Raw genomic sequence first — 13,559 nt, 5'->3', positions numbered from 1 at the left:
CCAAGACTTTTGCACAAGGAATATGACAGTAGCTTATCTTTTCTAGCAGGATATAGAAGGAAAATCTCAGACTCACTTATGAATGCCTAGCTATGAGACCAGTTGAATATACAGAACAATAACTTCTATACCTAACTTTCCTAGGTCAAAAATTACTATGTAGGGTAGTTGCACACAGGAAAAATATCCTTCTCTGTGTGGAATACACTGTATTCCAGGACTTCCTAATGATGCTGAAACTAAAGCATGAATAAATCTGTCTTCTGTTTGACCACTGAGCTGCAGTAAACCACTGAACCACCTTCAAATGCCACACTAGTTTAACTTTGCTTATTGAGAGAAAGCTCATTTTGAAAGATACACGAATATATTTATCTCTGAAGATACTTCACCTTGAAAAGATTATATGATGTTATTACACAGTGTTACAAAACTGATGCACAAATACATTTCAGTGGTCTCAAAGGCACAAGTTTAAAAGACAGTAGACAAAAACTAGACTTCTACATACAAATACCTTGCTTGCCCAGGCGTCTTCATCCCAGGAAGTGAGTTGCAATACACGAATTATTTCATTTATCTCAGCACTCATTTTCTCTACTGTGAAATTGCGATTTTTCAAGGCCTCTTCTATTCCCTGGCTTTTAGAATTTTTTGTGGTAACAAAAATCTTCATAGCTGTGAAAATACCAGAGATTAGAAAAAGGTATATTCAAGACCAATCAGTGATCAAGCTGACCTTCTACTGTATTTATATGGAGCATTTTCTTTAGCATGGACCATTTTATCTCAAAAAGACTGTAGTTTTAATACAAGAAGCGCAGTTACTTGCAATTAATTACAGATGTTAAGGTTATTTTTAATAAATATAAGACACTGGAACTCCAGTTCAAAACAATAATCTAGAATGGTATTAAAAAACAAAGCAAAAAATACCTGAAATAAGTACTGGCAATAGCTCCTTCACTGTATTCATGGAGTTTACCAGCATAACCCTATGTTCCTGATGAGTTAACTCCTGTTGTCTCTCGTCAATCATTTTGGCCATCTTTGTCATTCCTAAAGATTAAAGTAATTGAACATTGAATCACTTGAGATTTCTAAACAAGAGTAATGCATAACAATTGATGAAAACTATACTGAAGTTTGCAACTTTTGTATTAGCAGCTGTTACTTTAAACACATTCCACATACTTCAGTCACCAATTCAAAACCTAGCCATTATGAAAAGTAGAAAGGACAACTCAAAATTCTTGATTTCAAATCCTATCAATAAAATAGGAAAATACTTGAAATTATTGTTTCAGGACATGAAGTCACTTAATGAACACTGTAAGCTGATTTGAAAAGTGGGGGGATGGTGTCATGTTTTCTGTTAAGCATGGATCACGGTCCCTTAAGTGAAGGACAGAAAAAGAAATGCCAGGATTTTATTTGTTTGCTTGGAGGTTCTGCCAGAGGTCAAGCACTGTATTTTTTTATACTTCATATTTGCTAGAAATATTTTAGTACCCTAGAAGCCTGGAAATAATTAAATCTATTCTGGAGCAGATCTATTTTCAATAGCTAAGACTTGTGAGGTTTACCACACAGTGCATGCACATGGAAACTTCAGACACAGCTTCATAAAAACTTAAGATTATTTAAATCAGTGCTGTTTTGGTCCTACTCTTTCTCCTCCAGGGAAGGAAGCTGTACATTCTTTGGCTGAATTACCTTTCTGTTGGTTAGCATCTTAACACTGCTTTCATGACATGACTGAAAAGTAGTAGGATCCTCACAATGACAGCACAGAGAGGCAAGCTGTGCAGAACATTTCCTTTTAAATGACAAAAGCCTTAATAGGTAATCATGTCCCACTCTCGACTTCCAGCACAAAACCTATAAGCACTTCCTTGACTTTAAGAGTTCCTGCTCATACTCCTATTATTTATTTAGTACTCACATGAACTAAGTTAAGTTCAGGTGTCCATTCATGTAACTGCAAGGAACAAGGACTACAGGCGTTAAGTTCTGTGGGCATGGGCTGCAGATGTTGAGCAGCAGCCAGTTCAGACAAAGACAGAGCTTCCACAGCATTCCAGAAGCACAAGGCCCACTACTTATTAAGAATACCATGAGTTTAGAAAAGATGATTTGCAACAAAGGTAACAAGCCTACATCTCACTCTAAGAAACCAAGACACTTACCCAAGACCTCTGTCATACATATGTAACAGCAAATTATGTCTGTGAGGTTCAGTGAAAAGACCCAAGTGCTTGTAAGTGAGCCCAACAGAGCAAACTGAAGTTAGGGAAAACTTCCATTTTTAAGATATGCAAGACAATAACCAGAGAGAAACTAAAAGTGTATATACCAAGCTGAAGAAAAAGTTTCAGGGAAAGAGAAGATTGCCCTTTTGTTTTATCTTTTCCTCTTCAAAATGAGGCAAAAACTATTTCATTGAAGGTAATTTCTGATGGGAAATAAAAGTTTAGAGAACACTGTGACTCCATAAGGAACTTCAAAGTTTTTCCACATCTAGAAACAAGGTCAAGTATACACATGTTAAATAAAAACAGGATCATCTACAAACATGGTCTGTGCCATGATAGCTCTTAGTCATTTCACTTATCACCTAGCCACATTACACATGTATTTATAAAGTCCTAACTAGATTCCTGCTGGTTTTATATAAGCATTCTTTAGTTCAGTGTAATTTTAATTCCAACACCTTCCCACACTACCACCACCACATCTTGATTTTACTGAATGCTTTTGTTGAATACCTCAGCTACTTCATGCTGAAGCAAAAGCATTTGAAATAGCAGATGACATAGATTAATGGTAGGTTTCCTCTAAGCAATGGTAGGTTTCCTCTAAGCAATAAAAAGAGATAGAGACAGCTCCTCACTTACCAATCACTGCCACCACTGAAAGTGAGAGTTAACACAGTGAAATTACAAGTAGTGAAGGAGCATCAAAGAGCAAACATAGAATTTCTGTAAACAGCTGGGCTTTTGTATTATACTTCTAGACAGCTATTTCTGCAACCTCATTAAGATGTTAATATATGACATGTAGCCTATACTATTCCAAGAAATTCCTGCTGGGCCTAACTATCTCAGCCAGTGCAGACATTTTATCAGCTTAATGGATTGTATATCTGTGAGTGCTTAGTTACACAGCTTTTTCTTTTTTTTTGTTTTTTGTTTTTTGTTTTGTTTTGTTTTGTTTTATCCTTACTAATGCGTGCTTACAGTATAGGAAAAGTACAGTACATATCATGCATGTGCACATATCATTTACTAACATCTTCTGTATTCGTAAAAGAGACTGTGAGACAGAAAGTCATTCTTTCCAATAGAACCTTCCAAAGCAACTGCTTTACCACTGCCCCAGTGTTCAAAACTTGGGTGAGGAAGGTGCTGGAGGGAAAACAAAGTAGTGTAAAAGACTACACTCAGTATATTTATGAAAGACTGGAGCAATTCAAACCTGGCCCTAAATTCTTTGTGTAAGTCACCAGATCCTCCATTGTCTCTACTACTTCCGCCACAGTCAGATATTCCAGTATTCCTTTGCAGACACGGATGATTTTACGGACCTAAGAGAGGAACATTCCATTATTTCTTAGGTAAAGCTAAGTTAAAAAGGAGTTGTCAGGTGAATCCCACAAAGCATTAACTTCACAAAAGTCAATTCATTTCCTAAACACTAGAAAGAGAGATTAAGTCCTGTAATACTTCTATTAAAAAACATTTCAGAGGAATATGCTAACAGTCCCAGGAGCTGGTTAAATGAGACATGGATACCATGTTAGACTACTCAGAACAGCAAGAAGTGCAACACAATTCCACAGGTAAACAAATTGTTGCAGAATTAGGACATCAACATCCCTAACAGCATGAGTTTTATTTCTTCATTGTAGCAGGACCCTTTTTATTCAGAAATGTGTAAGACTCCATATCCCCAGAAAGAGCATCAAAACTATGATTTGTAACAAAAAAAATTTAAACACGACACATTTACATTTCCTTGGAACGATGGGGTTTTTGTACATATGAGGATGGACAAACAGCACTTCTGAGCTAGTTTTTGGCTTGTGCAGCAGCCAAAACATAGCAATTGTTAGGTTTATTTGTATTACCTCCCATGCCCCAAGGCCAATTAAATTGCCAGAGGTAATGAGCCAGACAAACATGTTAAAAAGTGGCCCAGGGCTTTTCAATAAAGGGATACAGAAAATATAGGGATCAGTAATGGGTAAGGTGAAGGGAATACAGAAAAGCATCAGGAAGATATCAGACAGCTGAAGAGATCTGGCCTTTTTGAGCAATAATCACAGGCAACACCTAAACATTATGTCATGCAAAAAATGTTCCTAACAAAACAGAGCAACAAGTCTTAAGCTCCTTCTGACAGAAAGGAATGCAAAATATGCTTCAATCAAGCTAAAACAGTCAAAACCTCATTAATCTATTTAATAGTTTAGTTTAGCTAATTTAGTTAGGGGGACATTTTAATTAATGACACTTATGTCAGTCATGCTGGGATTCCTACCTCTGCTTCATCAAATGTCAGGAGCAAGTCGGATGTTCCAGAAAGGATTCCTCTTGATCCATCAATGAGATAGTCACGAGCTGGTACTGAATAAGGATCTGCTTGCAGCATCTGGGCTGCCCGAACAAGTTTGGTGCAGGCATTCTCCACTCTGTGGAAAGGCAGCAGACAACACCTGCTGATTACCTTCTGTCTGTATGACAACAGGCTTGAGAAAATGTTGGATTTATTTTTAACTTTACCATTTGAAGCACCGCAAGCAAACTGATCATTCTACACCTTTATCATTTAAAAGGCAGGAGCATTTATTGTATTTTTTTTTTTTAGCAAGAAGTCACCAGCAAGCATAAAACTCAGTTTTTCAGAAGTCACACAGTCTTCACATGTAGGGAAAGTCTGAAGTATCCCCCACAGAGCATACAGTACAATGTCATTAAGGAGAGCTCCCAACCCAGCAGAATACCTTACATTGTTCATGACAAGGGCAGGGAACAAAACAATAATTTTTTTAGGAGTTCACAGTCAAACTCACTGTTAACTGTTATCAGCCTAGTATAGACATTGTGATTCAAATAGCAATTGCTATTAATAAATATAAAATGACAGCTACACATTAGGAGAAATAACATGGTTTTAAGAAAGACACTGTGCTCTCCTCATTGAAGCTGTAAGACCAGGTCTTCAGAATGTTAACACTCACAGAGAGAGCATTTTAAATAACCACAAAGTGTAGTGGTAAGGTACAGTGTTCAAATGCAGCTTGCAATTCCAGAGATAAAAGCAGAAAGGAAATTTAGAAAGATATTACAGTATGTAACTACAGTAACACAAAAGGTACTTAAAATAATAAGATAAGCTCTGAAATTAGGTTCCATCAAACCATTTACCACAACAATTTTAAAATATCAAAAATTAGAAGATGGAAAATGTTTTGCTTTCATTCTCTTATAATTACTTCGTGACCCCTTTGGAAAATAAAAAATTCAGACTTCCTTTTCAGGTTAGCTATGCTATTCATGACTGCACTTATCAACTACACTGACTACACTTTGCTCCACTGTCTCCCATTTCATTGAAGTGTAATACAGAATGCTCTGTGCATGTGAATGCCACATGCTCATTCAATAACATAAGGTTCCAACAAACATAAAATACTTTTATTACAGCAATGCTACCTCTTATGACCACTTTTGCATGCTTGTCACATAGCCCATTTTCTACTGGCCACTTGGGCACCCTCTTTTATCATATTTTTATTAAGGTACTATTGGAAAGTTACAGTTAAGCCATTCCCCCCACCATGTTCTATGCTAACACAAGTATTAGAACTTAGTGGTTACATCGAAATTTAAGTAGTAGAAATAAGACAGCCATCACAGGAAACCACACTTTTGTCTAGAAGGTAAAGTTTTCAGCTAATAGCTCCCTAGAGTAGATCAACTTGGACCAGCTGCACGATCATAACCTGCTCTTTTTGGGAGACATCTGCTCAGTGTATCAGATGGCAGGGACTCCTAACTGAGCAAGAAAATGCAGAAGGACTTCAAGGCAGAAAGTGGAAATGGTCTGCTCATTACTATGCGATGCACTTAGTTGTGTTATCAAAGTCAACTGACTTCACTAAATTAGATTTCTGTGCTTGCTTCTCAAATTTATTCTTTTCAACTCTGCCAAGAAAGGGATTAAACAAATCACCTATTCAGCAGCTCAGAGCTATAGGCTCAGAAATACTTAATTTCCTACAGTTTAATTTCATGGTTATCTGTTTAATACTAATAATTATCTCAAGGCTGGCTTTTTCATATGTTGAGAAAAGAATTAGCATAAACGCATATTACACCAGAAGTCACCAGAATTAATGAAAATAGTGTTTCTAAAGATTCAAAGTTTTCTTTTACAGTTTTTAGGGTTGGTTTTTAGGGTTGAACCTATTTAAAGGTAAGCATGAATTTCAATAGTATAATACCTATTTTGCATAAACTTCCCAGTGCATTTAAAATACTTCAGGAGTGTAAGCCGTGTACAAGAAAAGTATAGTGGTGTTTGAAAATCAGACATATTTCATTCCCTGCAAAGCACATATGCTAGGAAGCAAAAGATTAGGAAAGTATTAATTTACTTCCATTAAAAAAAAACAACCAACCAAAACAATAACATCAACAACCAAAGCCCCTAAAAAAATGCAATGAACCACTTGTTCTAGCACAAGAATCAAACATGTTCAGAAGTTTTGAAGAGAAGTTTATTGCTATGGTGAAGTTTCTAATCTCTGTATTATACTGCAGCATAAAAAAACCAACAACGTATCTTAATAAAAAAGTATATTTATTTTTGAGGCATGATTACAATGAAGCTATTTTATCCAGCCAAATTCTTTGTGGGGAAGACACTGGTGATGATATTTCTAACCATACTCTACTTAGAGTAATCAATCAACTTCATTGCTGTTAAATGTATTCCTTACAAAACATGAGGGGAAAAAAAGTAGCTTATGCTAAACTATCATTTTAGTTTGCAGGTTTTAGGATTGATCTCTGCTATTCCCTGAGTTCATTTCCCAGTTTAGCCACTACAGTTTAAATTACTTGCAGTTCTAGAAATATAAAGTAAAAAGCAAATATTTTACATTAATAATTTGTTAATACATGTATCAGCAATGCAGCTACAGCTTGGCTACCAAATTAATATTAACGTGGAATAGCATTACTGCTTGATTTATTAAATGAGCTTGTGCATGCAAGTTAAACAAATTTTTCTTTTCAGTGTAAACAAATAGTGTAACCATATTCTTTGCCTAGAGACTGCAATTCTTCACTTCTTTACTAGAGAATCTTAACAAGTAATAGGAACACATTGCAAAACATCTGATGTAAATTATATGCATTACTTACACTCCCTGGTGATTAAGACAATTAAGATAAAGGGCTCAGCATTTTTTAACTCTAAGTCAACAGTTCCAATGTGGTTTATGTCAGTAGCAAGTGAAGGGATGCATGATAGCTTTTCAGCAGCCAGCAAGTTATTTGGCTGCATAATCACACTCCTCCTGAAAAGCTTTACAGATTACCATAATATATATTTATTAGGAACCCTCAATGCTGGTATCAAGTCTTTCAAAGCAATAAACCAATCTCGCCATCCCCCAAGGCTGATGATCCTTTTCCCTGGAGGAAATATGAGCAGGGAATGCAGTGATAGCACATGTGTACTGCTTCTTACCCATCATCCATGCACCAGTATAAATTCTGCCAGAGAACTCCCTTGAAAAGGAATGCTAATTCCTGAACTAATGCTGTAGAAACAAACTCTCCTTCTCAGGAAAACAAAACAAGACCCTCAACTGTTTCAATTCTTGCATCTAAATTCTGTCCCTTATAGCAGTAAAAGATAAGGCTCCCTTTGTAGCTCACCTCTGACTATCATTTGTCCCCACAACCAAGATCTCCACAAAAGTATTCTCTCTATGTTAACAAGAAACTGTTAACATGTACTAATTAATTTTGATATAAACTCCAGATGAACAAAAACCCACAAAAGAAATATGTTATTGTTCATAAAAACCATTGAACACTCCTAACTCATGTTACTCCATCTAGGATACTAAGTGCTCTGTGAAGTGTGTGCCATGACTCTGACAGATAGCTTTGGTTCCCATTTCACATTATATTTACATGGCTCATGGAGTCATGAAATGCTGCAGAAAAAGTTCTTGCACACAGCATGAAGTGGTACTATTCAGCAGTGCTTTTGTCATATTTCTACAGTAACCTAATTATTGCAGCCTTGCACAATATGCTACATTTTGATCAAAGGCTGCATATAGTATAGCAATTAAAAAAATCTCTTTTTCTTAATCCCTTACTTGAAGCTGGAAATTGACTAAAAACTCCACACATCGTAGAACATGAGCACAATCAAAATTACACATTTGCGTACAATTCATAATAAAGCAAGAAAAAAGCTTTGATCTCATTTAACGAAATAAACAGTCCCCTCAAAAAACCAAACCCCCCTATAGGCACACAAGATCACACACCAGGAAGAAAGCATGGTAATTATTGTATGTGGACTGTATCAAAAGCCCATTTAGCTCAGTATCCTGTCTACAATAGTAGCTGCGAGGAAAAGCCTAAGGAAGGTTAAGAACAGGATAAGTATTTATCATACTTCCTCTAGGCACTCTCCCATCCTTCAACTACTTGCAGTTCTTGGAACTTCCTGCAGTTGGTCTATTTGATGACCCACAATGGATCCTTCTAAGCACTTAGCTATTAACCTCCAAACCCACATAAAGAGTTTTAACAGTACACTACTAGCTCTACAAAGCATCTCTCCTTACTGCTAGCTTACAAACTGCTAGCTTAAAACAATTCCCCCATCAAGGTCTGCACAGGAAAAACACAAGTTTTCACCTTCTCCATGCAACTCATACTTCCTAAGACATTGTCAGGGCCTCAATCCCCTCTGTCACTTTTTTCAGGCTGAAGAGTTCCAGTCTACTCAGCTTTGCCCTATACAGAAGTAATTCTATGCCTTTGTTCTCCAAGCCCTCCTATAAGCTTTTTCCAGTCCTACTACAACCTTTCAAAAACTGTGTGACTACAGTACATGCCATGTTCAAGCTGTGGGAAAAAACCCTCATATTGTGACATTTTGATTTCTCATTCTTTGATGATTATCTAATGTTTTATTTACTTTTTGACCATTATGAACAGGTAAGGATGCTCTCATCAACAGCTCCAAGACCTTGCTCACTGTTGGTAATGGTCAGTTCAATTATCCTATCTGCCATTAGACCCGCTGCTCTCCCAAGCGTGCATAATTTCAGATATTTAGAAGTAATTTAATCCACACTTAACATCAAGTCACTTCAATTAATAAGGCACTGTAATTTCCCAGAATCATCCATTAACCTCTCTGCCCTGTGTAAGACTTGGGGTCATCACTAAGCACTTTTGCCTCACAAGTCAGCCTGGTCTCCAGAACATTTTTTAAGATGGTGAAAAGCACAATCCCAACCAAGAATTCCACAGTCCTTACTGATTTCCTCCATCCATTGGCAGGGTTAACCATAGAATCTTTTCTTCCACTTTCAATTTTCTCTCTTTCACACAAAAACTTTTCTAATTACCCTGCAGTTCCTTCACCTTCTTAAAAGCCTCTAGACCCTGCCAAGTTTAGAAATCAGTGTATATACTGTATTACCTGGACTACCCTTTTCCCTGTTTGTGATATTTCTAAGAATACCAATAGATTTATAAGGCAGAATTTCCCTCCACAGAAACACTGTCAATTCACCCAAAGCACACTATATATAGGTGAGGTATCTCTATTCCCTAACAAAAAATTTCTAATAATTTATTTCAAAAGTACATCAGACCTACATATCTCCTGTTCCCTAGATTTCCCTAGAAAGTTTTTCAGGCTGTAGCATCAGTTTGATTGACATACTGGTGGTCTCAAGTGACAGACTATTTCACTAACAATTCGGCTAATTTATTCTTGAACTCATATGCTAATACCACCTGATCCTAAGCCCTATTTTAGTTATTCATTTTGTCAACCTACAATGCAATAAACTAAATCCTTATTCACCGCCTATCATAAATTTTCTCCTTAGACATCACCTCCCTTCCCCCTTTTATTATTTTCCCAGTTATCCCAATGCTTTCTTGTTTTGACTATCTGCCTGTTTGGTGCTTGGAAATAACAGTAAAATACTCGGTAATTTTGTATAAACTGGACAACGCTAACAAAGAGGTTCCTATAGGTAGTAGATTGTAGAGGAAAGTTACTTCACTAGAAGTCTGTCAGGTGGCAATAAGCAGCTTGGGAATTCTACAACAAGGTGTGATGTATCATTTTTAAGGCTTAAGGCAACAGAAGGAGAAAGTCAGTTGTCCTTTACACCGAGACACAGAATTAAGAATGTCTGCTGTAAGAGAACTGTCTACTACACTGACTGCAGTAAGTCACTGCACTTCCAATGCCTTCGATTTCCAGGCAGTTATGCTATCAGCTGCCTACACTGACACATTTTCCCATCAGCCGAATAAATAGAAAAAGATTGAGACACCACATTGTGTCTGACACTTTAGGCAAACCTACAGCAGCACATAGCTAAGTACCATTATTACCCCAATTAATTTCTGAAGGAAAAAGAACCATATATATATACACTCATATATACAGAATGTAACAAGACAAATCCCTGCTGCCAAAGAAGTTGTTCCTACATTGGAGCAGGTTTCCTGTGCGTGTAATACAAGATGCATAAAAAAATTAGTTTACTTGATAAATGCTGGTGGCATATCCCTTTTCAAGATCTGGTCTTCTGTTGTCTGCACAGTCTCTTTTCCAACCTGCAGGAGAAAAAAAGACACATTTTAGAATCAAAATTTCAATGTCAAGGCCAGATAAATGCAAATACTGAAATAACAACAAAAATGCTTTGTACTAATGACAGCTCCTTTCACCAGGTTCTTGTTGCTGTGTCTGCTTTTGAGACCACTATATACTGTGGTTAACTTTACGCTTTAGAAACCATAAGTTGTTTCCTATCAACATTTCTACTAAATTACATGGGGACATACCACACACTTCTCCCTCTTCCTACTGTCTATAGAAACAATACTGGGTTTTTTCCTGCACTTAGTTGTAAAAACTTAATCTCTGAAGGTTTCCCTCTGTCCTAACCTCCACCAGTCAGAAATCAAATTCAAAGCTAAAAAGAATTACCCCCTTTTGGTAGCAACTTAGTCTATTAGAAAAGTGTAGTTAATTACTGAGAATACACCCCACATCCACACCACCCTTTAGGCAAAAAACAATTATGCAGAAGCCAATAAAGAGAGTAAGATCTGGAGTTTTCTATACACTAGCTCTTGTGTTATACAATAGAAGTCTTTATAATTGGTAGCTGACTCTCTGAACTGTGAGATCACCAACTTGACAAAATATTTCCAGCTCCTTTGTTCGCTGTATTTTCCAGCTGAATAAGCTATTCAGAACAGCATCACAAAGCAGAAGGTCTTTATACCAGACACCACTTTGTGTTAAGAGCTGCCAGACCTGCTCAAGCTAGACAAGATAGCCCTGAAAATCCCTGATCAGCTGGTGCTTAAAGATTCGCTGGGTTTGGACAGAAGATGCAGTGTGTCAGTATGCACAGCACTTGCCAATTCTAATGCCATACAGCCTTCCAGAATTGCTGTTTCCTTGCAACAGTTTGCTGCTTGCCAAAAACTGTCTCTCCCCGGTCGGCTCCTTTTCAGAGGAACTTCACAGAAGTACACTGGCCTGAGTATTTTATTTGCTTCAAACAGATTCAGCCTAGCCTATTTTTTTTTTTTTAATTAGCACTACACTCAGAATTAGTCACACCGTAATGAAACTTAAAAGTAACAAAAGAGCAAAAAAAGTTAAAGATCTTCAATTTTATGGTAGGTTTCTGACCCTTGTGTTCACAGAAGGTTCCCCAACAGTCATGCACTGTCCTAGTGCATAGCAATGCAGTGTTGCTTTGACTCCTGAACTTCACAGCAGTGCCTCAGGAGCATGATTCTAAATGTATCTCATGACCCAGCAGAGAGTATGCCTGCTTTGTTCTAATTATTTCCATTGCACTCAGGAAACACATTCTTTATATTTCTCACAAGTTTATATGGCTATGTGCATGATCAAGATAGCACAGAAAATTGAGTAATTCGCAGTAACAACTCGGGATTACACAATTAGACAAAAGATTCGCACCAGGTAAAAATGAAGAGCAATACTTCTTTTGCAAGAATCATGCCTTCAAGATTTATTTTTCTGCAGCTGTACCAATCTGCATATAGTTCCATATATTGAAAAAAGTATAACTTTAAAGAATGCAAACAAGTAAAGCTTACACTTCAAGCTGAAGGTCACTTTAACAACTGTTATTTTATACTGGCCAGGTGTTTTAGACCATACAAAAAGCATTTCATCACTCAATCTAGAAAGGATAACTCTTCTATAAAAGGACAGATATCGGTTCAGTAGTCAAAGAATATTATCCACTACTTCTAGGCAGATACATGTTTACTTTATATGCCTATAGATGCACATATATACAGGGACTTTTTTGCTATAGCTAAAAAAGTAGCTATAGCTATATAAAGATATAGATATCTTTAGTCTTCAAATGGAAGTAACATACAGGATGAGTCAACTCCTATTGTATCGGGGTTTTCTGTGGAGATTTTTAACCTCAAAAAACTGTCCTAAACTCCAATGACATGTCTCTTTCAAGTCCATCCATATCCTCAGCAGTGTATACTGCACAGAAGTGACATAAGATTTCAAGCGGCTTCTGTGATGTCTCAATTTAAAAGGTCCACTACCTTTCTAGTAAAAAGGACTTTCAACCCTTTTTTGAGCACCAACACAGAACATACTTCTGAATGTTTAAATATAAAACCTTGTTTGCATAGCTGTTATTTAACCTTTCCTGTTGTTGCTCTTTGCAGTTATGGCCAAGGTATAGAAACAACACATAAAAACCAAATGTACTCCACATCACGTTTAACAGGAAAAGTCTCAAAACGTGAAGACACATTCAGTAGTAAAAATGTATACCCTCAAAAAAGTTGAGTTGGTTTTCCCTTCTAGCTTTGTGGTTAGGGGTTTTTGTTGCTTTGTTTCCTACTTAGTTTTCACAAGATCCTGTTTCTTCAGATTGAACTTTACGTGGCCTAAGCAAGTTTTGGACCCACTACAGTATAACACAAATTAGTAACTACCCTCTCCACAATCCAATACCAAGAAAAGGGGATTTTTTTTTTTTCCGTGAAGATGTATCTACATATTCCTTATTTCAGAGAGGTAGCTTGTATCATCTGAGAAACACATTTTATTTCTAGCCAACAGTACATATAGAAAAAATGACAGGATTCCTACCTGGGTTTTAGATATTCTTACCTCCCGAGATGACCCTTCCTTAACTTACTGGGAAGTGACAGAGTGATACAGAAGCTTCTGCTATTACACAATAT

The 13,559-nt window shown here is 36.8% G+C and overlaps 1 protein-coding gene across 3 annotated transcripts in view; it reads right to left on the bottom strand.

The window, feature by feature from the left end:
* Positions 1-13,559, bottom strand: part of VCL (vinculin) — a 56,529-nt gene that overhangs the window by 25,575 nt on the left and 17,395 nt on the right. For all 3 annotated transcript variants that reach the window (XM_066324067.1, XM_066324068.1, XM_066324066.1), the window contains exons 2-6: positions 10,834-10,904; positions 4,543-4,693; positions 3,478-3,586; positions 937-1,059; positions 518-678 (exon numbers count right to left, since the gene is read on the bottom strand). In XM_066324067.1, coding sequence (XP_066180164.1) covers positions 518-678; positions 937-1,059; positions 3,478-3,586; positions 4,543-4,693; positions 10,834-10,904 — 615 coding nt within the window. The remainder of the gene's footprint in view (positions 1-517; positions 679-936; positions 1,060-3,477; positions 3,587-4,542; positions 4,694-10,833; positions 10,905-13,559) is intronic.

The sequence above is a fragment of the Sylvia atricapilla genome, chromosome 8 (assembly GCF_009819655.1).
Source record: "Sylvia atricapilla isolate bSylAtr1 chromosome 8, bSylAtr1.pri, whole genome shotgun sequence".
Classification (NCBI taxonomy): Eukaryota; Metazoa; Chordata; class Aves; order Passeriformes; family Sylviidae; genus Sylvia; species Sylvia atricapilla.
The sequence above is the reverse complement of the archived record's forward strand: the minus strand, read 5'-3'. Positions and strand labels throughout refer to the sequence as shown.